The 26789-nt window shown below is 40.2% G+C and overlaps 1 protein-coding gene and 2 long non-coding RNA genes across 4 annotated transcripts in view; 1 reads left to right on the plus strand and 2 right to left on the minus strand.

The window, feature by feature from the left end:
* Nucleotides 1-488, minus strand: part of LOC144052362 (uncharacterized) — a 1898-nt gene extending 1410 nt beyond the window's left edge. Inside the window, exons 1-2 of the long non-coding RNA XR_013294206.1 lie at nucleotides 266-488; nucleotides 1-51 (exon numbers count right to left, since the gene is read on the minus strand). The exon at nucleotides 1-51 is cut by the window's left edge and continues 1410 nt beyond it. This is a non-coding gene — a long non-coding RNA (uncharacterized LOC144052362). The remainder of the gene's footprint in view (nucleotides 52-265) is intronic.
* A 3255-nt stretch (nucleotides 489-3743) lies between these two features.
* On the plus strand, nucleotides 3744-25480 carry LOC144052147 (alpha-2-macroglobulin-like protein 1). The gene is made up of 37 exons (XM_077565998.1): nucleotides 3744-3795; nucleotides 9589-9769; nucleotides 9928-10084; nucleotides 10990-11042; nucleotides 11252-11272; nucleotides 11728-11896; nucleotides 11980-12064; nucleotides 12288-12405; nucleotides 12490-12604; nucleotides 12694-12803; nucleotides 13560-13715; nucleotides 14326-14559; nucleotides 14707-14770; nucleotides 15375-15520; nucleotides 15644-15793; nucleotides 15985-16173; nucleotides 16510-16591; nucleotides 16951-17101; nucleotides 17215-17440; nucleotides 17548-17674; nucleotides 18071-18192; nucleotides 18812-18863; nucleotides 19201-19284; nucleotides 19348-19524; nucleotides 20646-20727; nucleotides 21193-21349; nucleotides 21635-21709; nucleotides 21959-22121; nucleotides 22230-22426; nucleotides 22502-22717; nucleotides 22906-23024; nucleotides 23456-23546; nucleotides 23640-23708; nucleotides 24534-24639; nucleotides 24763-24804; nucleotides 24987-25033; nucleotides 25396-25480. Exons 1-36 carry the CDS (start codon nucleotides 3773-3775, stop codon nucleotides 25028-25030), a joined length of 4353 nt encoding a protein of 1450 aa, XP_077422124.1. The 5' UTR covers nucleotides 3744-3772; the 3' UTR covers nucleotides 25031-25033; nucleotides 25396-25480.
* LOC144052149 (uncharacterized) lies at nucleotides 5770-17438 on the minus strand. Of its 2 annotated transcripts, XR_013294166.1 has the most exons (5): nucleotides 15623-17438; nucleotides 15366-15531; nucleotides 12298-12383; nucleotides 8484-8647; nucleotides 5770-6946 (listed from the first exon to the last, which is right to left on the minus strand). It is a non-coding gene; the product is annotated as an uncharacterized LOC144052149 (long non-coding RNA). The 2 variants fall into 2 exon arrangements; XR_013294167.1 differs by lacking the exons at nucleotides 5770-6946; nucleotides 8484-8647 and adding an exon at nucleotides 9382-9970.
* Nucleotides 25481-26789: the final 1309 nt, after the last annotated feature.

Here is a 26789-nt window from a genome sequence, read left to right on the forward strand (position 1 = left end):
CCAGTCCTGCCTTGCAGTCACAATGAGCTGAGATCACGTTCGCCTCGTTATCTGTAATGATCCAGGGTGTCAAACTTGGATCAGACAGATTTTGAGAATGCTTTACTCCTTCCTTGATAACACAGTGTCCACTTGGTTTAAGTAGGTACACACAAAGGTCACAAACCCATCCACAAACAAACCGGTCATAGCTTTCTAGACTCTTGTCATTCTGAAAGTCCTTCAAAGTGTAAAATGGGCTGGGGTAAAAAATTTGATAATTTACCAAGTCCGGGTATGAAACTGCTGGGAAGATGTCGTGCTCATTGCTCTACTCAGACTTGTCGATCTGATACGGATCTTGACCCCCGATCACAGCAATTTTCTCCTTGTATCTTAAAAAAGCCTTCTTGTCGAGTGAGTCGGAATATTTCTCCATGGTACAAAATTCGATGGCGTTATATTTTGCCTGACTACGCGTGGACGCGTACCTCTCGGAAAACAGCCTCTCAAAATGGACGACCGCACGGGATTGTGGGATATGTTACTATTTTTAGCACAAAGGGCAAATCCCTCTATAGAGCAAACTTGTCATTACAGTCGGGGTTCCTTTTAAAAATATTAATGTTCCAAAGTCTCTTTTTTGTTCGACATTAAACCTCTGTCTCATAAAATAAATCCCCACAAGGATAAACAATCAGTCATCATCTTAAGGGTTCTAATTCTAACTCTAATTTCTTGAGTATATTGTTTTAATAAATTCTTCCTTTTTATAGACAATGAAAATATTTTGGATGTAAGGCCACCACACAAAAATTTCTTAGTAAATTTCTTATCTATATAAAACTAACCTTGTCAATAAAGAGTGATGGAATCGTAGGTGTTCTTAGGTCATAAAGAAATATTCCTTATATTTACCAAAGTTTGTGGTATAGTTCGAATTACCCTTGAGTATTGTTGTTTCGTACATCTTAGGTAAAATTTAGTCACAAATGCCTCAAATCTAAGAATGGCCCCTCTTATATCCATTAATTGCAAGATCGAGCAAATACCTTTCTCAATCATGATAAAACAAAGATGTCCTTTTCACTTGAATATGTCTGTTATTTCAGGTAGGAACAGAATGTGGAGTAAAGTTATGATTATAAATAAACAAAACCTGCTGATGAAACTTGTATAGTTTAACTGGCAAGTTGGTAATACAAAAATCACACCTTAATAAAAAATAAAATAAAATAAATCTTTTCCACTACATTTTTCAAATAATTTTGAGGGAATATAAAACCAAAAATGATCAATGTTCCCTTTTAAACACTTTTGCAACCACTTGAGTTTTATCATTCTATTCATTACTTCGTAATCAATTACATTTAGGCCACCTTCTTCAAATGGTTTCACTGCATCCCCTTTTCTCAAATAGTGAAGTTTAACCAGGAATTAAGTATAGCTTAACCCCCCCCCACACACACACACACACACACGCACACACACACCCAAGACTGATAAAACATTACATTTTTCTCTGGTGTTATAGTCTTTTGTTATGGTCACACCTAAATATTTCATCTAATATTTTACTGGAATTCCATATAAATCTAGAGGATGATCATAATTTATTGACATCCACTCACATAAAAAAAATAAAAATAATAATAATAGAAATGTGATTATCATGTTTGATTAAAGTGGACCCAAAAGTGGGGAAGAAGAGAGACGAGGCAGGTGTGCTCTTTAACATAATTTAATTTAATGCAAAACAAAAAGCCAACAAAGGTACTGGAATCATGAAATATAAACAATGTACAAAGCAAAATACAAAGTACAAACCAAAACCGGGAATACATTTACACATACTAGACTAAACAAGACAGGACTCAGAGACACAGGGAAGAAGGTGTGATGAAGACATTAGTGGGGTTTCCATACACCTATTTGTATTCAAATTTTTCAAGAATTGCAAAAAAGAAACTGAATGGAAACGCCAGAAATACAAAAACAAAGGTCCAAAATTTGCAAAAAGTTTTTACGCTTGGAAGTGGATTTTGAAGCGTATCGAAAAAAGGAAAATACGAATTTTGACTATGTAAACAGGTTTTGCAAATAAACACTGACAAGACCGGATTCACGTTTTGACCAGATAATATGTCACACGTACGTTTGTGTCACAAAGCAATGGTGGACGATGTAGTAAGGTATGTTAGGGGGGGACGACGAAACTGAAATCTTTTTGGAATTTAAGAAGCTAATATTAATGCAATTTTAGCTGAAAAACAGCACACAAAAAAACACTACAGTTTATCAAGAATTACAAAAGCACTCATACGACATCATCACACACTTTCTGTTCTTCTTTTAAATTATTGGTGGATTACATCTCTATGGTGTATACCGCCACCTACAGCAGCGGAGTCCCCTCTCAATATTTGCAAAAGAAGAACAGATGGAAACAGGCATGTCATGAAATGGTGCGCGTAGGAGAGGGTGGACCCAAAGGCAAGGAGACACATCAGGGAGACAGGAATTGTAAACAAAAGGAGAAATTTTATTGGAACAAGTGGGAACGGGTGAGAGGACGGGGGCAGACGGGTCGCCGTGACGGGACTGAGCGAGCGGAGGCTGGTTGCCGTGACGGGACTGGCTTGACTTGGCAGAACATGGGAAGCTTGGCTGGACGTGGAGAACTTAGCAGGAATGTGGACAACTTAACTGTGATGAGGACGATGAGACTGAGACGTAGGCAACTAGACTGAGACGAGGGTTAGCTTGGCGCGACGCGACTAACAGACTACCACACAGGACTTTGACAACCACACAGGACTTTGACAACCACACAGGACTTTGACAACCACACAGGACTTTGACAACCACACAGGACTTTGACAACCACACAGGACTTTGACAACCACACAGGACTTTGACAACCACACAGGACTTTGACAACCACACAGGACTTTGACAACCACACAGGACTTTGACAACCACACAGGACTTTGACAACCACACAGGACTTTGACAACCACACAGGACTTTGACAACCACACAGGACTTTGACAACCACACAGGACTTTGACAACCACACAGGACTTTGACAACCACACAGGACTTTGACAACCACACAGGACTTTGACAACCACACAGGACTTTGACAACCACACAGGACTTTGACAACCACACAGGACTTTGACAACCACACAGGACTTCGACAACCACACAGGACTTCGACAACCACACAGGACTTCGACAACCACACAGGACTTCGACAACCACACAGGACTTCGACAACCACACAGGACTTCGACAACCACACAGGACTTCGACAACCACACAGGACTTCGACACCTGACGTAGCCAATGATCCCACACCGACTGGACAAACACAACAGACTAAATACACTAACACTAATGAGACGCAGCTGGGGAACACAATAAGAAGAGGGCACCGATTGGTCAAACATACTGGGAAGGGAACAGGCACACAGGTGGACGTAATCAGACATAACGAGACAGGGGAAACACTCAAAAACACAAGACAAACACCAATCACAGAAAGACACAACAAACGCACCAAAATAAACAAACCCCTAAGCCATACAAAACTGAAACGTGACAGGGCCTAAGTCGCATGTCCGTTTTGTGCATTTTCACAAAAATCGCTTAAAATTTTTGAAACATTTGGATGGAAACCTGACTAGTGAACTGACAAGGACTGAAAGAAAGCAGGGAACTAAAAACACATTCTAACGAGACAACAAGAAACACCTGGACAAGGCAGGTGGCTGAGGTAGCTGATTGGATGACACAAGGGTCCAGGCACAGGTGAATACACTACCCAACAAGAGACTCAGGACACAGGGAAAACATGACAAAACCAAAACTGACCAAAACCAAAGCCCAGACCATGACAGTGATCTTCTTTATTTCAAAAATGTTGTCATTTCATCAGCTAATTGAGTTATTGTTAGATGATTAACAAATACATTTAAAGGATCATTATCATAAAAATAGCTAACAACGTAGCCACCAAAATAAATAATAAAGGAGAACAAGTTCCTGCAGGAAGAGAAACTGAATTATTCACACCCCGCCTTGTGCATCATATTAATTACCTTACTAAACCTTTAACCAAACCCAACATATTCGAGGGACTTAATCATAATTGAATGTTCAATCGAATTTAAAGCTTTATAAAAATCTAAAAATAACACAAAACCATTATCTTCAATTAAGGATCTATTTAAATCAAGAACCAACCTAATAGGTGTATGGATCAGTCCTTAATAAATCCAGATTGTCTTTCACTTACCAATACCAGTTTTTAACTGATCAGCAAAAATATGGGCCAACAATTTGTAATCAACATTCAGCAAAGTTATAGGTCTAAGATTAATATATTTTTTTAGTTTGGCTGCAAACGATTTGGGCCCCCTGGCAGGGCCTGGGACTTTCCCTTTGCCTAACCTGAATGCCTTGGGCGACTCCAAGAACCAGCTGGGCCTGTGCAACAAGGGTACTGTCCGAATTAGTTTAATTATGTTACAAACTTTTAAAAAGTCAGTACTTGTCCTGTAACATGGCTCTATAGGCCTCAAGAGACTATGTCGTAAGTCTACCCTGTTTACTCAGCTAGGAAGGACCCCATTTTGGCCCTTATTTTATGTGTTCACAATCAATAAAACTTCACAGTAGCACACAATCATAGACTGACATGTGAATACAGGCAGAAGGGTTAGTTCTTGCAGCATGCCAGACACACTACATATTTTGCTGAAAATCAAATACTGTATACAATAAATTCACACCAGGAAATATTAATAGCTAATTTAATCGCTGGGAAATCTGGTTACCAGTGGTTGTGGTTTTGCTTTAGCTAATGCTAAATGCTCTCTTGGTTGACAGCTCAACAATGCTAAACAAGCCAATGCAGTCATCAATATACAACCTTTTTTGCTCAGTCACTGCAGCAATTGGAAGCTGGCTGTGCTGTTTTGTTCACCTCAGTCCAACATTATAACATTGGAAATGTGCCGCCAGCAAATATCAGTTTGCACTGAGTCTGACTGGCAACCATAGTAATAGGCTAGTAGGACTATTTCCCCATAATTCTTAGACACAGAAGCAAGAAGAAGTTCTAGTTCCGGTATGATGAAAACATACCTGCTATCAGATGAGAATACAAATGCAAACGTGAATGTGAAAGTTAACAGAAAGGAATATAAGTTACATTCCTTTTTTAATAGGTTTATTGTATGACTGCTACGACAACTGTGTGATTGACATAATTTTCAAGCCAATTGTTTTGCCATGTGTAGGCTCCAGGATGGGACCTGCGTAAATGTGGGACAAAACAGTGATGCTGGCAAAATCCACTGGGACCTGGGACACAAGGCAAAAAAAAAAAAAGGGAGACTATCCTGGTTAACCTGAGACTTCTGCTCACCCTACATATTCTTGAAATATGACGAATTATAGTATGTAAAATGCCCATCACTCAGTGTCAGATTGAGTTGGTTTTGCCCGACCCAGCCGGTCACACAAGTTGTTTTGGCCAATGGATGACATCGGCATGCTGGCCCAACTCGAACAGAGGGGCTGCAAACGATTTGGGGCCCCCGGCAGGGCCTGGGAATTTCCCTATTTGTGACCTGCATTGGGCAACTCTTAAGAACCAGCTTAGCCTGTGCAGCAAGGGCACTGTCTGGATTAGCTCAATACTATGTTACTGACTTAACAAGTCACTCCTGTAACGTGGCTGTTTAAGCTACAAAAGGCTACCTGTCAGTCTACCCTGTTTACTCAGCTAGGAGGACTCAATTTTGGCCCTTTGTTTTATGAGTTTGCAATCAATAAAACTTCTTCATAGGAAAACCCTTTTTTGGTTCCTGTTAGAACAGTTTATGAAGGTTCCACCTGGAACCCTTCCAAAGTGTTCCACCGAAAACATAATGGGTTATACCCAGAACCATCTGTGAAAGGTTCCACCCAGAACCCTGTCTGAGAGGTTCAACAATGAATCCTTTAAGGGTTTCGTCTACATCTCACACAGGGAGTTCCACTGAGAACACTGTGATGTTTCAAGGGTTTCATCCAGAACCTTCACTGCAAATTTCACTGAGAACCCTTTTATATTCCAAGGGTTTCATGATCTAGAACCTCCACAGTAAGTTCCACAAAGAACCGTATATATTGCATCTAGACCTAACACAGTAAGTTATACTGAGAACCCTTTTACGTTTCAAGGGTTTTATCTAGAACCTGCACAAGGAGGTGTTTTTTTTTTTTTGTATAAGGGTGTTTATTTAGAACCACACTTCTACACATCAAAATTATTGTTTGTTGTGTTCATCATTATTGTTGACAATGAGAAACATTCAAATTGTGTTTTTCTGATTTAAAAAATCTTTGGACAATGATGGATAAGGAGAACAGACTGTCTAAGGAAAAGTTATTATGTAGGTCCCGGAGGGAGGACAGAAGTGAACATAGGTCTAGTGAAATCAGCAACGCACGCAAGCCATGCACACCAGGCTGTCCTCAGCAGGTGGATTCATATCATCTCCAGCAATCGCGACATTGAAAGGGAGGACAAAAAAAAGACAGTAAGTAGCACCAATACAAAACATGCATACTGCACCAGATGAAGACATTTATAAAAAGTAAAGTAAAGCCTTGCATAGTTGAATGAGAGCAGTCAGAGTATGCATTTATTTATTTATTTATCATCACATCATAATGGTGACAGCATAACAGACTGAATAAGCCTGTCTCCTATAACAAAAGCCCCAACTGGCACAAAATCAGGTGAAAGTGAGGGAAAGCCACAAGGTTTTCACATTAATTACTTTTAATAACGTTGAAATACTTTTCAGTAAAAGTCAATTACTGCAAAAGGAGGTTCAATACTCACCCTAACCCACTTATTGAAGCCAGCGTCACACTTTTTCTTCTGTCCAATTTCTCTAACTCATGTCTACAAAAAAGAAACAAATTTTAACATAAAAAAAAAGTCTATCATTTTCTTACACCCGCAAACATTCGCGCCATCCCTACACCAGTGTGAGTGGCACTGGAGGCAATGTGTGCAAAATGTCTTGCCCAAGGACTCAGCAGCACAGCTTGGAGAGAGTGGGAATTGAACAGCAGACCTTCTGATTAATGACAAACCACATCTACCTCCTGATCCACAGCCGCCACCCCCAACCATGAAGAAATAGGTCACTTCCCCAATTTCCAAAAATGAATAAATGGACCCGAGGTCCTCCCTTGAGGTTACTACGGCAGGGACAAAATTCATATACAGAGAGCATATTGTGTTGCGAACTTGCAACATTATATAATTTGTACTGTATTCTTAGGTTAAGTGTTATTTATCACAAAATTGGAAATGTTCACACACAAAAAAGTTCTTCTGCAGACAAATACCTCTTAACTCAGTCCCATAGTGCACTGAGAGAAAAAAGGGGGGGTTGGAATTGTCACTCAGAAATTCTAAGTTAATTTTACAATGAGAGTTTTGAGTACATTTTACCATCTTATTTAAAAAACAAACAAAAAAAGGCTACTCAAAAAGTGAGATACAAACCCATAACCTTCAGATTGGGGGACAGCAGCAGTGCACCACCTGAGCCATGCTGCTCATGTTGTGCTTTAGTATGTTGCTGGTGCCAGTGGAATCATCGTACCTCCAATTACGATGGCCTTATTTTGGACACACCAGCAATGCAGTACAGGACCAAACAAGATTGGCATAGCTCAGGTGGTACAGAGGTTTTCTCCAAAGCTGAAGGTCAAGAGTTCGTTCCTCAATGCTTGAGTACCTTCTTCTTTTTTTTAACTCTCCTTGTAAAATGTCCTTAGAATTTCAAAGTTAATACTGAAAAATGGCTAAACATTTAAATATTTGATTAATATTATATCTACAACAGCCCTTGAAAAAACCCTTCTTCCAAAAAGATTTCTCTGTATTGAAATGGTTCTTACACTAACCCTTAGCCTCAAAAGAACGCTTGAAGATTTTTATTTTTTTCAAAAGGGGCCATAGTTCTGGGTAGAAGCTCTGCCGTTCATGAAGAACCCTTTTGGAATCCTTACTTCTAAGCAAGCATAGTCTGATGTGTATGCAGGCAAGATGGATGCAGGGTGAACAGGCGGAATATATTTTGTGTCACTTGGGCGATATGACCCACAATGAAGGTTCCACACATGAATTAGTATCAGAAAATTCAGGCCTGAATAAACAATTTCTAAATTATCTGGGGAAAAAATGTCTGAAAAACTACACAAAGATGACATTTGGGACGTAGCACATAAGTACAAAGAATCACTGAGCAATGAAGAATGCCTTTAGTGCCGTAGTATCAAACAATAACCGATGTGCAAGTGATGTGCAGAGTCATTAAGCAATATAAAATGAATTATGAGTCAACTGTTCAGGGAGGCAATGGAAAAAGGGAAAAAGCTATTTGTACGTCTGGTAGTTTTGATGAGATTAGTTTGATAGTGCCTACCTGAGGGAAGGAGCTCGAAGAGGTGGTGACCAGGATGTGGCGGGTTGAAGACAATTTTCCTTGTGTTAGTTCTTGCAACATGCCAGTGGGTACGGTGATACCGTCAATTGTTACTGCCTGCTGCAGGCGGATTTTGTCCTTCTTTGTAGCAGTACCAAACCAGCCTGCGATGGATGAACACAGGACTGATTCAATGACTGCTGCATAGAGCGGCCATAGCAGCACCCGTGGCAAGCGGGGCTTCAGTTCCTGAGAGACAATAAATCCAAGGAACTTGAAGGTTGACACAGAGCAGTTGGACATCATGATGGGCAGCTGTGGCCAAGGATGTTTGCTGAAATATACGCTCCACAGTCTTGAGCGTGTTCAACCGCAGGTTCTGTTGGCCACATTAACACATTTTTGTTCTATTTTCTGTCGATATACAGACTTGTCATTGCTGTTGATGTGACCGATGACTGCGGTGTCGACTGAAAAATTCAGGAGTTTGACATATTCCAAAATATGCTCAATATTGTGACTGGAGCAAAAAATAAGAATAATTAAGAAGAATAACGAAGAAGAAGATCTTTATTGTCCCCAGGGGGCAATTTGGTTTACAACAGTGCAACAAAATCAAACACAATAAAATGATCAAGCAGTAGATGATCTTGCCCCTGCCACATCTCTCAAATTCCTCATAATTTGTGGACCATTGGCAGCAGGATCGTCCGGTTTGAACTTTTGGGGAGAGAAACTCGTTTGACAGCAGGGTGAAGAATGCGAAGGGGAGTGTTTGTGAAGGCGGGGGTTGCAGTGGATCGGTAGAGTATAAAAAAGGCAAAGTCCAAAAGGTTTGCATCAGTGTCCGAGTGCACTGGTGCAGAAAAATGGCACCGGCCCTCCACACATTGGCGATCATACTTGCATCTGTCTTTCTGCAAGGTGCATCATCGGCTCAGTTCAATGACACGTAAGTAGAGCCAGTCTTGATCCAACTGATCCACAATTTTCCATCAGTACTACGGAATGTTTATCAGCGTTTTCTGAATAATTTTTGGGCTTTGTATCAAGGGGCCACTCGGAATGTGTTGTAGTAAAGTTTGTGTTCTCTCCACCCGTGCAGCATCTTTGCCGTGACCGTGAGCTCCCAGGTGAGAGGAGGGTTGCAGGAAACGCTTTGCGTCCTCATCAACGAGCCCACAGAGCCCGTTGTGTTGAGTGTCACCCTGCACATGGGCTCTCGCAGCACCCTCATCATGAAGCAAGCAGTCACACAGGACTACTACGACTGTCTGAACTTTCAGGTACGTTAGTCATCAAAGAAGTATATCTATCTAGCCAACCATCCTTTTCTTGACCTATAAAGGTGATCATTATTTTATTGTACAAGGAGCCGTTCATCTGTTTATTGATCCTCCCCTTCTTCAATCTGTTTTCTGGCTGTGTCGTTCTTGGCACGTAGGTCCCACTAGTGCGCACTCGTACTGTGGCAACCCTGAGTGTCACTGTGAAAGGGGAGAGTGGCACCATGAACAAAAAGACCAAAATCCTCATTATGCCCCCTGCTTTCATCCACATTGTCCAGACTGATAAACCCATCTACAAACCTGGACAGACCGGTAAGTATCACCACAATCAATCTATTGAGAGTTGAGAGAGAGTGTTTTGGGGTAAAACAGGAATGTTGGATCAATTAAACCTCAAAATGAGACAATGAACCTAGCTGTGAGAAAGTTGCTATTTCCGCGTCACATTCTGAGTCCTCTTAGCTGGCTGAGGTCCACACTGCTTCTGTTTACTCGGCTTGAGCCCAGTTGGTGTCAAATGTAGGATGGGCATTTTGTTATTATCTGAAGGTGGATATTTCACCTTAGTGTCAGTAAAGCTCCTGAAACCCAAGGTGTCAGCTCATGAGTGTCCATGTGATGATGTGAGAGCGTACTGCAAATGAGCTGCTCACCTCATCAGTCAAACCCTCTGTCTGTGATTGGTTGGTTTTCCTCAGGCACTGTTTCTTGTTGCAAATCAAATTAGAGGCACAAGATGGGGTATGTTCGAACATACTTGCAAGTGGCAAATATGTACTTGCAACTGCATTTGAACATACTTGTAGGCTAAATGCTAAAAACAAAGCGTTTTTTCCCGTAATGCCACTGGGTATTGACTTGCACATGCGCATACCTACTAAGCGGAAGAAATGCTTTCTTTTTTTTTCTTTAGCGTCTACATTTGAACATACTTGCAAATACTTTCAAACGTATTTGAAATACATTTAAACGAGCTTGTAAACACGTTCAAATGTGTTTTCCAGTCAAAAATGTTTGGTCCACATTGGGAGTTCCACACTTCCATAGATGTGGTCCATAAAATCTCAAAAATAATTTTTGAAACCTAACACAAAAAGAAAACTATCCTCATTTCTGTTTGTTTAATCTGATATTTCGACTGTATGTAATGCATTTAAAGCAATGCTTGAAACTTTTTTTTAATAATTATTTCACTTTACCACACTTCACCTTTACAGTGCAGTTCCGAATTGTTTCCATGGATTCCAGTTTCATCCCTATGGACCGACTGGTAAGTTTTCAATTATCTTTGAAGATACTCCACCATCTTTGTCTAAGGTTGAAAAAGAAAGAATTCAAGAAATCAAATGAGACAATATGCGTCAGGACCAAATGTGCAAAAGCCAACTGACAGTTTGTCAGTATAATAAGCATGCTGTAAAAATGTATGTGTCACATCTATTTGAGAAGAGTTTGACTAGTCTATTTGTTCTTTTTCAGTACACAGTGGTGGAGCTTCAGGTAAGAATCCCGCAATGGCGCACATACAACTTTCTACCTGCGTTGTCTATAAAAATACCAAGCTTCGCGCTAGACTTGAGCTGGGCATGAAAATAGAGCCCGTTATGATCGCTTGAGTGGCTGAGAGCCACAATGAAAACATTTGAAATATAATATAGTGGGTGTGTTGCTTTAAGAGGGATTTCAATGGATCATTGTATGAATCTCAGGAGAATCGTACGTGCGTATGTTCTAATCATGTTCTCAACTCATGAACACTATTAGCAATTTAACACAAAGTGGCAATAAAATGTAAACTTTTTATTTCAGTTAGACATTCATCAAAGCTGGAGTTCTTACTGATCAAGTGCCACAAAATAAAGAAAAAGTCCCGTTCAGGTTGTGTGGTGATGGTCCCTTGCAACTATTACTAGAGTCAATAAGCACACTTGTGTTTTGTGTCTTTCTTCGTGTAGGATCCCAATTCAAATCGAATTGCTCAGTGGTTGGATAAATTTGTCAACGCTGGAATCCTCGATCTTTCGCATCCGATTATTCCCGAGGCAGCGCAAGGAACCTACGTAATTACTGCCACCACGGACAAAGGAGAGAAAATCTCCCACATCTTTGAAATCAAGGAATATGGTCTGCTATATTTGCTATAAAAAAATTGCACTTGTTTCACTTTTTTTTTTGTTCATTTATACTTATTTGTATTACTTTTTTAGTTTTGCCCAAATTTGAGGTAACTGTTCAACTCCCGAGCGTGATTTCAATCCTGGATGAGGAGGTCACGCTGAAGATTTGTGGAAAGTAAGTGTTTTGGTCTGACTTTGCCTCCTCATGACTTTTTGTAAAAAGAAAAAAAAAAAACTACATGGAGATATTAAAACTTAAGCAATAAAAAAAATTGTACATAAAGTGTCTTGCAAATGGTCTGAAACTCACTATTTCAATGCAATTCCTTTCATTTCAGCAAACATGATGATGAAGAAAGATGAAAATGTCTGAAATAAACTTTTGCTTTTCCGTGCAGATACACTTACGGAAAACCAGTTGTTGGCTCAGTCAAGGCGGTGTTTTGTAGGACTGCAATTCGCTATTTTTGGCGTTCTCCGATGGAGTCAAACATCTGCAAGACATTTCAACTGAAAGTGAGTCGTTCATAATAAACCACTATTGTCTGTTTCTTCATGCAAGCCATGAACTGCAATAGTCTAAAGGTGACACTCTTCCAGACCGATGGCAGTGGCTGTGCTACACAAATGGTGAGCTTGGAAGATTTTGCCCTCAACCAGTATATGTATGACGACAATTTTGTGGTGGAAGCTGAAGTGGAGGAGTATGGCACAGGTAAGCTGGTGAAAAGTTTTGCTCACCATCATGTTACCTGTATGACTTGATGCCTGGTTGTGATTTATAATCATTTCGTTCCCTTTTAGGGGTGACCCTGCAAGGTACAGGGCGGGCACGCTTCAGTGCTGTTATCAGAACCGTCACTTTTGAAGATGTACCTCAAGCGTACAGGCCTGGCATTCCATTTTCAGGAAAAGTAGGCACTCTTTTTTTCTTTTTTTTTATGTTGTGTAAACCAAGATAAAACCATATCCAACCAATGAGACCAAGGACAAATTGCACTTCAAAGCGGTTGAAGTCCAGTCAAGTCCAGTGACGTTTGGACTGTCCTCGATTTGAATGACAGCAGTCACAATTTAACTGAAGCGTCATCTTTAAAAGCTTTGCTGTCTGCGGCTTGCTTCTTGTTCATTGAAGGAGGATTTCCGATGGCTGTTGAAATAGTTAAATGTTAAAATAGCTCAATTCCTTAATACCACATTCTGAGAAACCTCTTGGGTGAAAATTTCAACTCCAATAGTGGTGTTGTGTTTTTGCAATTTTACTGGCTTATATGTATATGGTATTATTGGGGTCAGTACTACTGAAATGCTTAGCTGTTCAAATTAGATTTTTAAATTTTCAAACTTGCATAGAAGTTATGTTGCAAGGACTTTAATTATTAGATTCTAAATTATTATTGGGAGTCTATAGAGGAGCAAGTTGGTAAAAGAAAGGAAGTTAAGATAGTGGCATTCTAATTGCCGCTTTTTGTGTTAGTTCATCAGGGTTACCTGCTATTTAGTAGCCATGATGCTCACAAGAAGTCAAAGTACTAACTAGTCCCAACCATACCACACCACTAATATGGGATTGTTGTCAAATTTCTTTTTACTCTATAAATAATAAACAACTATTTTAAGTTTTGTCCATCCAAAATCTGACATTTTATCCTCATTCATCTTGTTTGCAGGTGAAAATGACTGGTCCAGACAAAAAACCTGTGGCTAATGAGCCTGTGTACTTATTCAACCCGCACTCAATCACCTTAAAACTAACCACAAACACAGAAGGCGTGGCCTCGTTTTCACTGGACACCAGCAACTGGAAGGACAATGTGAATCTTGAGGTTTGTGACTACAATGTTGTTCATTTTAGGCCACTGTGGTGAATAGTAGAGAAATAAAGTTGTTTTGTTTTTTAAACGGACATGTTCAGAGCCTAAATATGCCAAGCTACGTCACGTCACAGTCGAACAAATAAAAAATCCAATTTGATCAAAACGGTAAATAGAAATCTAGTAAATACAGTGCTTTTTGTTTACCATGAATTGTCCGAAACACTAATTCATCACTTATTTAAAAAAAAATATGTGTACACCAGCAAGTTGACGGAGAGCCGCATCATCCTACGGAAAGGCTTTTAAATTTTTGTTTAAAAGAACTTTATTTAACCATCAGCATCCCTCGCCATAACTTGGCCAATGTCAGAACCCTGTTCGTTTTTGTTTTTTTAGGAAAAGTTATAAATCCATCTGCATTCTGTCATATCAGCTAGTTAGCACTAACAACAAAGGCAGTGATACACTGCCTAGATGGGCTTTACTGACTGACTGCTTAACTGCTAACGCTCATTTGCGATGCCGCCTCATTACACAACTACCACGTGACTGGACTGATCTTAGATTCAAAGTGGCAACTGTCTTAGAATTTCACAACTGTCTTTTTTTGTGTTAACAGGCCAAGTCCCAGCTGGTTGATGACAATGTGTATATTCCAGATATTCGAAAACCAGAGTACAGGAATGCCTACCATTACGTTTCTGAGTTCTACTCCAAGAGTAATAGTTTTTTGAAGCTCATGCCGGTCAGCGGGAATATCGCCTGTAACAAGGGTGCCCCGGTACGAGCTCGGTACATCATCCAGGGAAAGGAGCTCAAAAAGGGACAGGAAACCTTAGAGTTTTACTACTTGGTGAGTCCAGTTGATCTCAGTATTGGCAACTTCAGTCTGAACTAGAAAAGTTAGCACTGTGTAAGAAGCACACTAAATAATATACAAGTTTCAAATGTCTGTGTGGGTACAGTCACACTTGACTTTGATGCTACGTGTACTTCTTAGGTGGTGTCCAAAGGAGCACTTGTGCAGCATGGCAATATCCCAGTGGCTGTTAGAATGGGTACAGGTAATATGATTTAAATTGTACTCATATAAATGTGCTTGCATGTGTTGATTCTTCCCACATTCAACAGACGTGTTTTATCAGAGACTCGCAGTTCGCATTATCCAAACTTTTTACTCGAATACAGAAAATTCAAAGGATGCAAGGACCACCTTAAAACTATTCGACTTACATTTATTAAACAGGCTAAAACCAATCCATAAAGAAACTATATATTGCATTGATTCACAAAATGAGATATTAGTACCACTAGTGGTATCTGGGCTCTCGCTGGTGGTATGCAAAAGAATCACTGCCCAAGTATAGTTCAGTTGTATTTAACTTTTTAGTACAATCCGTTCTTGAAAGAGCATTGCCTCTTTTTTCTTTTTTAAACCATGATCAACAATAACTTTTTATTATTATTTTATTATTATTTAGTTATTTTTTAACGTTGTTCTTATTATTGCTATTATTATTATTGCTATTATTATTATTATTATTATATTTTTTCTAGTTAATTGATTTGCTTGGTTAAGTCTATTACTTTACTATTAAGAGTAACCAGTTTGTCCTTGCTTCAATTAATTTCATTCTACATTTAACATTTTGTTCTTACCTCTGTCAGAGAACAAAGGGGAGGTGACCATACCCCTCCATCAAGTGATGGACCTGGCACCCTTTGCACAGGTTTTAGTTGCCACCGTGCTGCCTGGTGGCGAGATTGTGGCCGACAGCCAGGACTTCCCCATCCAGCTCTGTCTCAAGAACAAGGTTGTACCTGCCTGTAGATTTTGAAATACAAAATTAACAACGGATATACTTTACGCTTGAGTTTTAATGAAATTAATAAATACTGGATTTGTCGCCACTGACCCCCTGCTGTCTGCTGTGCAGGTTTCTGTTCAGTTCTCGTCCCTCCAGGAGCTTCCAGCAGAGAAAACCACATTGAAACTCCAAGCTCAGCCTGGCTCTTTGTGCTCTGTTAGAGCCATTGACCAGAGCGTCCTGTTGCTGCAGGCAGAGAAGGAACTCACCGTTGACTATGTAAGATAAGTTGAACTTCACAACAAACAAAGTACAAATATCCAATATTCCAACCAGTTTTCCAATGTGCCACCCGACCTGAGATTGAAAAAAAGTTGCTCCCCAAAAGAAACTGATATGCAAAACTGCTCCACAAATAAAAGAAAATATATTTTGAGCTTTGATTTAATATTGTGTTTAACTCTGTGTAGGTGTACAAGCAGCTGCCTGTGCAGAGGTTGTCAGGATACCCGTATGATATTGATGAGTTTGGACCATATCCATGCTTTCTTGGCCCCGGACCAATCGGTGAAGAGGAGATATTGCTGCCACGGAGGAGCCCGCGTTCACTTTACTATGGACCAGTCACTCAGAAGAATGATGTTTTCAGCATCTTTAAAGTAAGACTTTAGACTAGACTTTTACTGCTTAAAGACCACATGAAGCACTGTGACATTGACCTGTAAGGGCAATGTATTCATTCATTATAAAGTTAAAGACTGTAAAATAAGTGAGGCCCTTTTGTTATGAAAGTGATCGTTTTTTTGGATCGCGTATAACACTGCGATTTTTTAAATGGATGCTAATTCATTGGTTAAGCAATAAGTGTTCATTTCTAACTAAGATGTTTGAGAATGTTTGCATTTTTGTTCTGTTTCCAAGTGCACAAACAATCTCCATCAAGGCATGATTTACAGAGATGAATGTTTTGCGACAAATGTATCTTTCTTTTTCAGGAGATTGGACTCAAGCTTGTGACAAATTCTGATGTGAAGAAACCCTTCGACTGCCAATATAGATATCCAATTTTCTTTAAAGGTAGGTTTGCTGCAATAGATACGTTAGTCCCTCAATGCTGCTTGCTGATTTCTCATTTGAACTGATTCTTGTTCACGAATTCCACCTCTATAGCATGGCATCTGAAGGCTACCATCACCATGTATTATTAATGAATTTTATTTTTCGAGAGAGCTGTAAATACTCAGCTTTGCTTTGCAATGGCACAAAATTTCATTCCATCAACTGAGGAAATGAACAGCCACCATTTTCCAGTACTGTAGGAAAAAGTGAAAGAAGTGGAAAAGAGAATATTACTGCATTTCAATTTATCAATGACATTGTCCTCTGTTGATCCAAAAGTAACTGTGTTGAGGTAATTTTTTCTGTCTTCATACAAGGTGCAGGCGGTGGCGCAGGCGGTGGCGAGGTTCCCATAATCTTAAATGAGGCACAGGCTTCTGGTGCTGGAGATGACTTTGAGGACGAGAAGGAGGAAACCGTGAGGACATTCTTTCCCGAAACATGGATCTGGGACCTAGTTTCTGTTGGGTAAGCATGCTAACGTGGCAGAAAATCAAAACGTTATTGAAATATTACATTTCTAAGTGTTTTTTGCAGTGAAGCAACCTGTTAATTTGCCTGCTGTGCTTGCGTGTGTATAGCGCCACGGGTACAGCGAATGTGATGAAGACGGTCCCAGACACCATCACCAAGTGGGCCGCTGGAGCTTTCTGCGTCTCCTCTGTGGGCTTTGGTGTGGCGCCCACCACTGCGCTGACGGCCTTCCAGCCCTTCTTCGTCAGTCTCACGCTGCCCTACTCTGTCATCCGTGGGGAAGCGTTTACTCTAAAAGCCACCGTCTTTAACTATCTCTCCAAGTGCATCATGGTAAATATCAGTGAGACATGAAAGTAGTAACATGTAGCACCTGGTTGTCATGGGACCCGTTAAACCTGTTGAAAATCACATTCCTGATTCCGGCAATATGTCTGCAGGTAAAAGTTACACTGGCTCAGTCTGACACGTATACCTTCAGAAACTGTTACAACTGCCAATACAGCATGTGTCTGTGCAGTGAAGAGAGCAAAACATTCTCTTGGATTGTCACTCCAACTACCCTTGGTAAGAATGACAACATCGCTTCAAATTATTTTTGCCTTCTTCATCCCATTTTGAATATTATGTTCTTCAGTAAATCAAACGTGAGGCATTTTGCTATTTGAATTTGCAGTCTTTATTTGATTCTGTCATCACTTGATGTTTTGGCATTTGTTATAAGCTCTCAAAAGGAAATTTAGTTAACACTCTGCTGTATATAAGACTGATCATATTTGAATGTCATGACAGCGAATAAGGCTGGCATTTGGGTGAAACAGTGAAATTATGTGGAGTTGAGGGAAATAAACCCTAAAATAATTGAGTCCGGAAAGCTGTTGACTGTAAATTTGTGGAAGGCTAGACTGACAACGCATGCCTTAATGTATCTCTGAATGAGACTGTTTTTTTGCACACATGCAGGCAAGGTCGATGTGAAGGTGAGCGCCGAGGCCCTGAAGACCAACTTGCGGTGTGGCAATGAGGTGGCTTCTGTCCCTGACGTGGGCCGTATTGACACTGTGGTCCGCAGCCTGCTGGTGGAGGTCAGTGCCTGTCAGATGAAAGCGATTGTCAGGGAACGTGACTGACAGAGGTCGCCTCAGAAAATATCACATTTTCTATTTGCAGTATTAAAGTGAGCTTTTAGTTTCCGGGGTCCTAAATCCTCTTCAAAATTTGTTGCATCTACCTCATCATTGTTGTGCTATGTTCAAGGTTTTTTTTTTCCAGGTCCATACTTTGCTCCGTTGTAGAGGAGAACAGTTTGGACTTTGTTTGTCCCCTACCAGCTTCCTCAATTCTCTTTCTTTTTTTTCCATCTAAGAAATTCGGACAGTAATTAGTGGACCACCTGGCTTCCCATTCTTTCACCACTCTGTCATGATTTTTTTTTTTGTGTTTCTCGGATGGATTGTGACTGTGAAGACAGATTCCTTGTGTGTTTTTACTCCTTGCAGTACCCCTAAACATTGGCCTTGATTGTCAGTTTTCAGGCCGTATAAACATAATGCATAATTGCGTTCTAAACAAGGTCCCAGAAGGTTTTCAGCCTTTTGAGGAACCGTGAATCACATCTGATATCTATTGGGGGGGGGGTCTCTGACTTGATGTTTTGTGTTATTCATTCCAGTTGAACATTTTCCGTGTTGGTTTCTCTTGCAGGCTGAAGGAACGCCTCAGTCCGTCAGTCACAACGCGCTCCTCTGTCCTGCAGGTACGTTTTTACATCTCAAACTTCTCAAAATCTTGCTGGACACAGTTTCTCACAGTTTGATGGATTCATATTGTTTTTTCTTAACATTATTAAAATTAGTTTCACTATGTTTTATATATATATATATATATATATATATATATATATATTTTTTTTTTTTACAAATAAACATAAGTACATGAATGTGGTGTTTTTAAAGTGGAGGTGTTAAATGGTGTGAGTTCTCATGTTAGAGATGGATTCTTTCAGGTCCGATAAGACATGCTTAAGCATAACCGGGCAGGTTGTGTCAAAAGTAAACGATCACACTCACTTTTTGCACACTTTCTGTTGCCAGGTGGACCAGAGGAAAAGAAAATCTCTCTTGTGTTGCCAAAGAAGTTTGTTGCTGGATCTGTCAGAGCAACTGTCTCTGTGCTTGGTAAAAACTCAGACTTAATTTCCTCTTCATCGAACCCTCCCTAATGAGATTCTTTGCCTAAAGGTGACCTGATGGGCCGAGCCATGAAGAACCTGGACAAACTTCTGGCAATGCCATATGGCTGTGGCGAGCAGAACATGTTGAAATTTGCTCCCAACATCTTCATTCTCAACTACCTGAAAAGCACAGGTCAACTGACTGCTGAGATTCTGGAGAAAGCGACGCGCTTCCTCGAAAGCGGTGAGTCGTCATTCGCAACATTGAAGAGGGGCTCACAACACAAGACTATAAAAAAGGGATTCAGAAAACATTGTCTTCATCAAAACTGGTGGACAGGTTAGATAACAGAATTTAGTTAGCAGTTTAAATCAGTGGTTCTTAACCTGCAATCGATTGAACGCCAGGTGTTTGGGGAGTTCGTCTCAGGGGTTCGGCGGAGGTCAAATCAAAACCTGACTCGTGATTCATGATACGACCCGCTTGGCTATCATTGGCTGCAGGTGATCATGCTACATTGCTTGGCCCATCTGGTCTGCAGGGAATTTGGTGCACTCAGTAGTCGACTTGTGACTACTGCTACGTTTCTTTATAATTGTACTGTAATCTCTTCATACTAACTATGTCGAGCAAAAAAGAAAGCGGTCCGATGAATATGTGCAATATAAATTCATATGTATAACGGAACTTATGGTGTTCCACAGGGTTCAATTCTGGGGCTGTTTTCATTGCATGCATGTGCAAATACTTGCAAAATGTACACATCAAATCACCGTAGCTTACAGTTCACATTTTTGATGAACACTTAAGTCTATGACGCTACTCTGTTTTCATTTTGGTCATGATAGTGGTACTTTTTGGAGCTAAGCATTGTTTTAGGTGGGTGATGCTTGTAAAATACTTGTGCCCGCAGAGTTTCAATTTGCATAAACCCTGCCCCCATTGCCTTTAAAAGGGTATCTGTTTGGTGCATCTCACCTAAAACATTCATAGAAAAAAACTAATTTCAAGCAGAGAATGAACAATCACTGCACAAGTTGTTAAAATAGAAAGTAAGGAATAAATATCACACAACAAGGAGGCATTTGTAGTTGATAAAGTTTGTGAAATTAGGATTGGCAGTAACATATCGAGCCTCGGATTAATGTGAGTGGCACAATGGATTTTCCGGTTGCTCGGCATGAACTCACACAATCTGTTGAGTGACTAACAACTGTCAACATACAGGCAGTGGCGGCTATCCGCGTACAGTAAAGACAACATTTTTATTAAAAAATGAGTAATGTCCGTTTTAGGACATTACTCATTAGCAAATTCCTGTTTGACGTTATTATGGTTAAACGTATTGCACGTGTGTGTTCCAGGATACCAAAGGGAGCTCACCTACAAGCATGACGATGGCTCCTACAGCGCGTTCGGGAAGAGCGATAAGTCTGGCAACACCTGGTCAGTAGGAAAGCATTGGCAGAAATCTGTGACGGTGCTTTGTGGCATTTGAGGGGTTGGAATGAACCCTCTCAGTTGTGGAAACAGTTTTAACTTAAGTAATGTGAAGGTGAAAACTGCAATACAATTAAAAAGACAATTTGCCATACAAAATATATATTTTTAAAATCCTTCCAGGGTGAATATGTCGCCATTAAAACCTGTAAGTGTAAAGAAAATGTTGAAATGCTGGGCAGTTTGGCACTTTGTAGTATGTTCGATGGGGTCACTATTTGTGGAACCACGTACTCAAGCGTCCAATCACAAATTAATATTTGCTACAAAAGATTTGACAAAAAAAGCTTGCATGTGTTCATGAAGTAATGTAAGACTGTAATGAACAAATAACAACAACAATAATAATAGCTTACAACTGTCAAGTGAGACAAGGAAGTGTTTCCAAAGTGTCTGTTTCTCTCTCTCAAGGCTGACCACCTTTGTGATGAAGTCATTTGGCGGAGCAAAGCCTTACATCTTTGTAGATCCCAAGCACATTCAAGATGCCAAGAAGTGGTTGTACTCAAAGCAGGGGCGTGACGGCTGCATCACATCTGTGGGCAAACTCTTCCACAATGGCATGAAGGTGACGACGACATTTTATGTAGATGTTTTCACTGAAACCTACCATGTCACAATTTGCTCAATTTCATATTTTTCAGTCCACACATGAAGGTGGTATTTATTTATTTATTTGACCAGTTTGTGTTGTATTGTGTTGCGTTGAGAATGGTTTGCTGTCTTTAATGCAATATTACCAGATGAACAAAGGTGCCGTTTTTGGGTTCCCTGTCTTGGCTATTTTATTGTTACAGGTCGAAAATAAAAAGCATAGAATGATATATGAATGCATGTTTTAATGTGCCATCAGGGAGGAGTGAGTGACGACGTGTCCCTGACAGCTTACATCGTTGCCGCCCTGTTAGAACTGGACTCCGACATTAACGTGAGTCAGACGTCACTCCCATTTTGCAACCTCATGTGTTGCCGTGCTTCACTGGATCTTCATTTTCAAATTCACCTACCAAGTTAAATTAACTGTACAAGCAAGAATTTCTTTTTTGTGAGCATGTCAGAAAATGTTTGTAAGGAAGCCGTTTAGACTTTCGCGTCACCCAAAAGGATCCCAATACATTTTGTGAGTTCACCTTGAGACTTTTGGATCCCTTCAATGTGTGCCCCGGTTTTGTGACAGGATCCTGTGATCCAGAGCGCTCTGGGCTGTCTGAAGGAGGCAGCCGGCCAGAGGGACAACTTGTACACCACAGCGCTGATGTCCTACACCTTCACCCTGGCGAGGGATGAGGAAATGAGGAGCAAACTCATCACCTACTTGCACCAGCAGTCCATTGCGATGGGTACCTCAGAACATTACTCACAGGACACCACTAATCTGTAGTCTTCATGACTTGTTGGTTACCGCAATGTTGAAGAACAGAATGTTTACCAGTGCTTTCTTGTGGCAGATGGAACCCGCCACTGGAAACGAGAGGGGACGTCTGGCACAGGACTTGATTCTGTGGCGGTGGAGATGACCTCCTATGTGATGCTGGCACTGCTCTCCGGGCCTGCCATGCCAGGTTTCGGGCTGGACTATGTCTCTGGCATCGTGCGCTGGCTCACGCAGCAGCAAAATCCTTATGGAGGCTTCTCTTCCACACAGGTAGGCAACACTTCGAGCAGCAGTTTGGAGAAGGTTCTCCCATCTGGGCAGACTTACTGACTGTGTGCTCCTCAGGACACTGTGGTGGCTCTCCAGGCGCTGGCAAAATACGCTGCTGCCACTTACAGCGTGGGGGGCAGGACTAGAGTGACGGTGACGTCACTGGGAGGTGTGAACAAGGTGTTTATAGTGGACCAGCGCAATCGGCTCCTATACCAGGAGGAGAGTCTGAGCGATGTCCCCGGAGAATACACCATTGCAGCCGAGGGGCGGAGCTGTGTTCTGGCACAGGTACCATGTGTTACTTGGCAACCTTACGCATGCAATTCAGTTCCCAACCGGATTCACGATTTTTAAGAACATTTTGTCTTTGCAATAATGATCGAATTTTTTTCAGTGCATTACCTGCACGCCTGATTTTGATTGTCTATCTTCAACATCAGAAGTGTTAAGAGCGCATGTTTGTCCTGTCCTTCCAGATCTCCATGCATTACAATATCCCCCCTCCTGCCGACTTTTCCGTCTTTGACATCGTCGCTAACACCATATCAAAGTGCAACCCCAGCAAGACGGAGATCATCCTCTCCATCCATGCCCGGTACGTGTGTGTGTGTGCCCTCGAAAGCATTTGGAGCACAATTTTCTAGAATTCATTCACGCTGTGTCCCATATGGTTCATCATAATACCATCTTTTATTTCATGTAATGGTACGGTTTTGAGTTTGATTAAACACAATTATTAACAGGGGACTGAAGACTTTTTATATCCACACGAGCTTCTGGTCATCAATTCATTGATTGGATATTTTCTTTCAACTATTAGTAGTTTTGATTAGGTTACCAGAAATTAATACATCAAATCTTTCTGCTGCTTTCTATCTTTATTATGTAAATCATTTTATTGATAGTGACCTTTTTTTTTTTTTTGGGGGGGGGGGGGGGGGGTGAGTACCTACCCCTAAAAATTTCTGTCTTGAATATGTTAAACATTTCCAAGAGAGTTGCAAAGAAACGGTTTTGTGTTTGCAGGTACCAGGGCAGGAGAGAGGAGACGAACATGGTCATCATGAACATCAAACTCCTGTCTGGACACATTTTGGCTAAAAGCTCTCTGGAATTGGTGAGTTAATTTTTTTCCCTCTTCCCTCAAATGTTTGTGTCACCTGTTGTCGTTTGAACTGCGCTGATGGCCGTTTACTGTGTGATGCTGTAGTTAAACAGCGAACCCTCAGTGAAGCGTGTGGAACTGGATGAAGGTTATGTCAACATCTACTTGGACGGGGTATGAACTTTATTTATTCTTCTTGTAAAACCATTCTTTCTGGTCCACGATATTAGGATGCAAAAATATATATATAATAAATATGGATGTGTACGGATGAGCTCATACCGCCAATGCATCATATACATATCCGGTTTATATCCACATATGCAAGAGGCCTGGGTTGTATTAAAAAAATATAATTTTTTTTTCGAAAATGCTGTTTCAGTTTAGTCTGTATTTGTTTTAGTATTCTGTTTTTGTTGTTGTTGTATGCAAGGTTAAAATAAATACATAAGTACAAATAAACATTGTGTAATAAAATAAGCTAAAACTCCAAAACAACTGTTTAACATTCCGTCTTCGATTGAAATTCAGTAATACCGGGTAAATACAGTACGTAGGCCGACATTAAAAATATTACCAGAAATCTTTTATGTATGAAATGATTCGACAAAGACATTTCCTACCGCTCTGAAGCACACTCTCCTGAGCACTCTCTTTTTATGTATTTATTTTTTATAAGGCGCTCCCTAGTTACACAGCTGTTGCTACTCTAAAGGGGAGGGTGGCACACAGCAGCAAAATTAAAACCATCATGGATATGGGTCATTATGCAGATAATAATGTAAACGTGTTTTTCTTCTGTATTGAATGTTCCAGCCGCTATCTTCTGATAAGGGCACAGTTTTTGAAGCTGCAAGAGCACGAGTCATGCTTTGCAATACTATATGAGTAAATATGGGATAACTAATGTACATTTATTCTGACAGGTACTTGAACCTTTAACTTTAACCCCACAATAGAAGCCAAACCCCTTAAGTGCCGTGTGCTTTGTGTTTGCAGCTGAAGAGAGGTGAGGCAGTGGATTACAAAATGACACTGGAGCAGGATGTGCCTGTCGAGAACCTGAAAGCAGCTGTGGTCAAAGTGTACGACTACTACCAGCCAAGTAAGAGCCTCTTCTGTTACAATCGTGTCCATGTCAGCCATATTTGATCTTTATCCTGTACTGCTGCCAAATTTGAATTTCCCCTCTCTGGATCAGTTAAGGATAACCTCATTTTATTTGCAGGTGATGTGGCTGCGACAGAGTACACATCCCCCTGTGTAAAGAGTAAGTCAACATGGATCAGGTTTATCGTCTGACATTGTGAGCGTGTATGTTTGTTGCGATTGACGGGCGACCAGTTCAGGGTATACCCTGCCTACTGCCCATACACAGCTGGGATAGGCTCCAGCGCCTTGTGAGGTGCCAGTTTCACAGATTTAACAAATTCTTTGTATTGTGTCCTCTAGGAGTTGCTGAACAATTTGGAAGACTCCGAGCGTCACGTCCCTAACCTGTATGATTCCACTCTAATTTAAAACTGAATTTCAATCCAATTAAATGGTAGTACAAGTTAAAACTTAAAAGCAGATCATTCATCAGGAGATTATTTTGGTTAGGCTAATGCAAAACACACTGGGTAACAATTGTGTTGTAATATGTATTTTAAATGAGTTTTCAGCGAATGATTGTACATTTGAGGTGAATCTGTCAAAATCTTCAAAATGAACATGTGTACAATCAAATTCATGCTAGAATAATTTTCAGGATGCTAAATTAAACTAAATACGGCAAGAATTTTGAGTCCACATTTGGTTTAGGTTTGAGAGCCAAGATTATCTTTTTATGGCTTTAATACAAAGTATGTTTGTTTTACAGGTGACGCTACCAATGAGCTTTAAATGAACACTGAGGAGACTACCAAGATTAATCTGGAAGACTATAAATGTTCATCAAACTTTTAGACGTGTCTTTTTCTTTCCTTTGGTGTTTTGATTTTAAGGGAAATCCCTGGGATTGCAAATGATTTGGACATTTTGAATTTACGTATTAGTTATTGCTGCCTCTCCCCAACACTTTTAAGTTACCCACTGGAACCAAGAAAAAACAGACCATGCTCTGTAACGGTTTTAATAGGACTGACAAATCCGTGTTTTTAACTCAAAGGAGAAGATGATACAAGGTACCAAAAACTGTAAAACACAATCTGTAGAAAAAAAGAGAAAAAAAGAGTGCTAAGTGTATACCTTTCTTTAAAGTAGATCAAATTCATCACTACAGTACCATACAAGTTGAACTGCAACAATCATGAAATAAAATGAACAATAAAGAAAATAATGCAATTGTAGTGTTTCATTTCAATAGTATACTTTCATCCAGGCACCTTCTTTTATACACTAATGTATATTCTTTCAATATAGATAACGACAGCATATCATATATCAACAGACAGGATTTAACAGCCTTGCCATTGTTAGATTTGGTTTGCACACACGTGCAGGAAGAGTAAAGCAAGGAAGACATAATATATTAAGGTCTTTAGACAAATTTTTGGGAGGTAAAGGTCACTATCTGAGGCACAACAACCTTAAATTATGATTAACCTACTCAACTACACGCAGTTCCAGATCCTCCTCCCATGCTTGTTACAGACCGGTACATTCATGACAAATATGCCAACACAAATTCACGGACGACACGATATAAAAGTCACTGTGTGAACTCTAATGTTACAATGCTGAATGAGTTGACTGATGCATCAGGTGAATTACATTCAAAGACAGCTCATTTGTTTTGATTGTTGGGTTAGTTAAGAGCACATATTGCATTAAACAATATAGCTTTAGTAAAATACACCATTATAGTTAACTGTTATGTATTTGCCATTTACATGTTCACACTATTTTTGTCCAGTGTTGTTATAAACGCAATTTTAGTAATGTATTCACACACACACTTAAAAATATCGATAACAAATATTTTATGATTGGTCTTCCCTATCTCTAGCATTTGTGATGTGGTTTGTTTTAGGCCTAGTGAGGTTGATGGCTAACCAGTATCAAGGTAGCTAAAGGCCCATTTAAAAAAATAAAATAAAATTGTGTGTGTGCGTTGATGAGGGGGGAAATAAATACTTTAGCACAGACTTATTAAGGGAAACAGACCACTACTTGTCTTAATGTTTAGTGTACAGTTATCACAGTGGAATTAAAATTCTTAAGTGTGCAGCGAATATTAGCTTCGTCATGTTCAGCCTTCAGTAAGTAGGAAGA

The sequence above is a fragment of the Vanacampus margaritifer genome, chromosome 5, assembly GCF_051991255.1.
Source record: "Vanacampus margaritifer isolate UIUO_Vmar chromosome 5, RoL_Vmar_1.0, whole genome shotgun sequence".
In the NCBI taxonomy this organism is placed as follows: Eukaryota; Metazoa; Chordata; class Actinopteri; order Syngnathiformes; family Syngnathidae; genus Vanacampus; species Vanacampus margaritifer.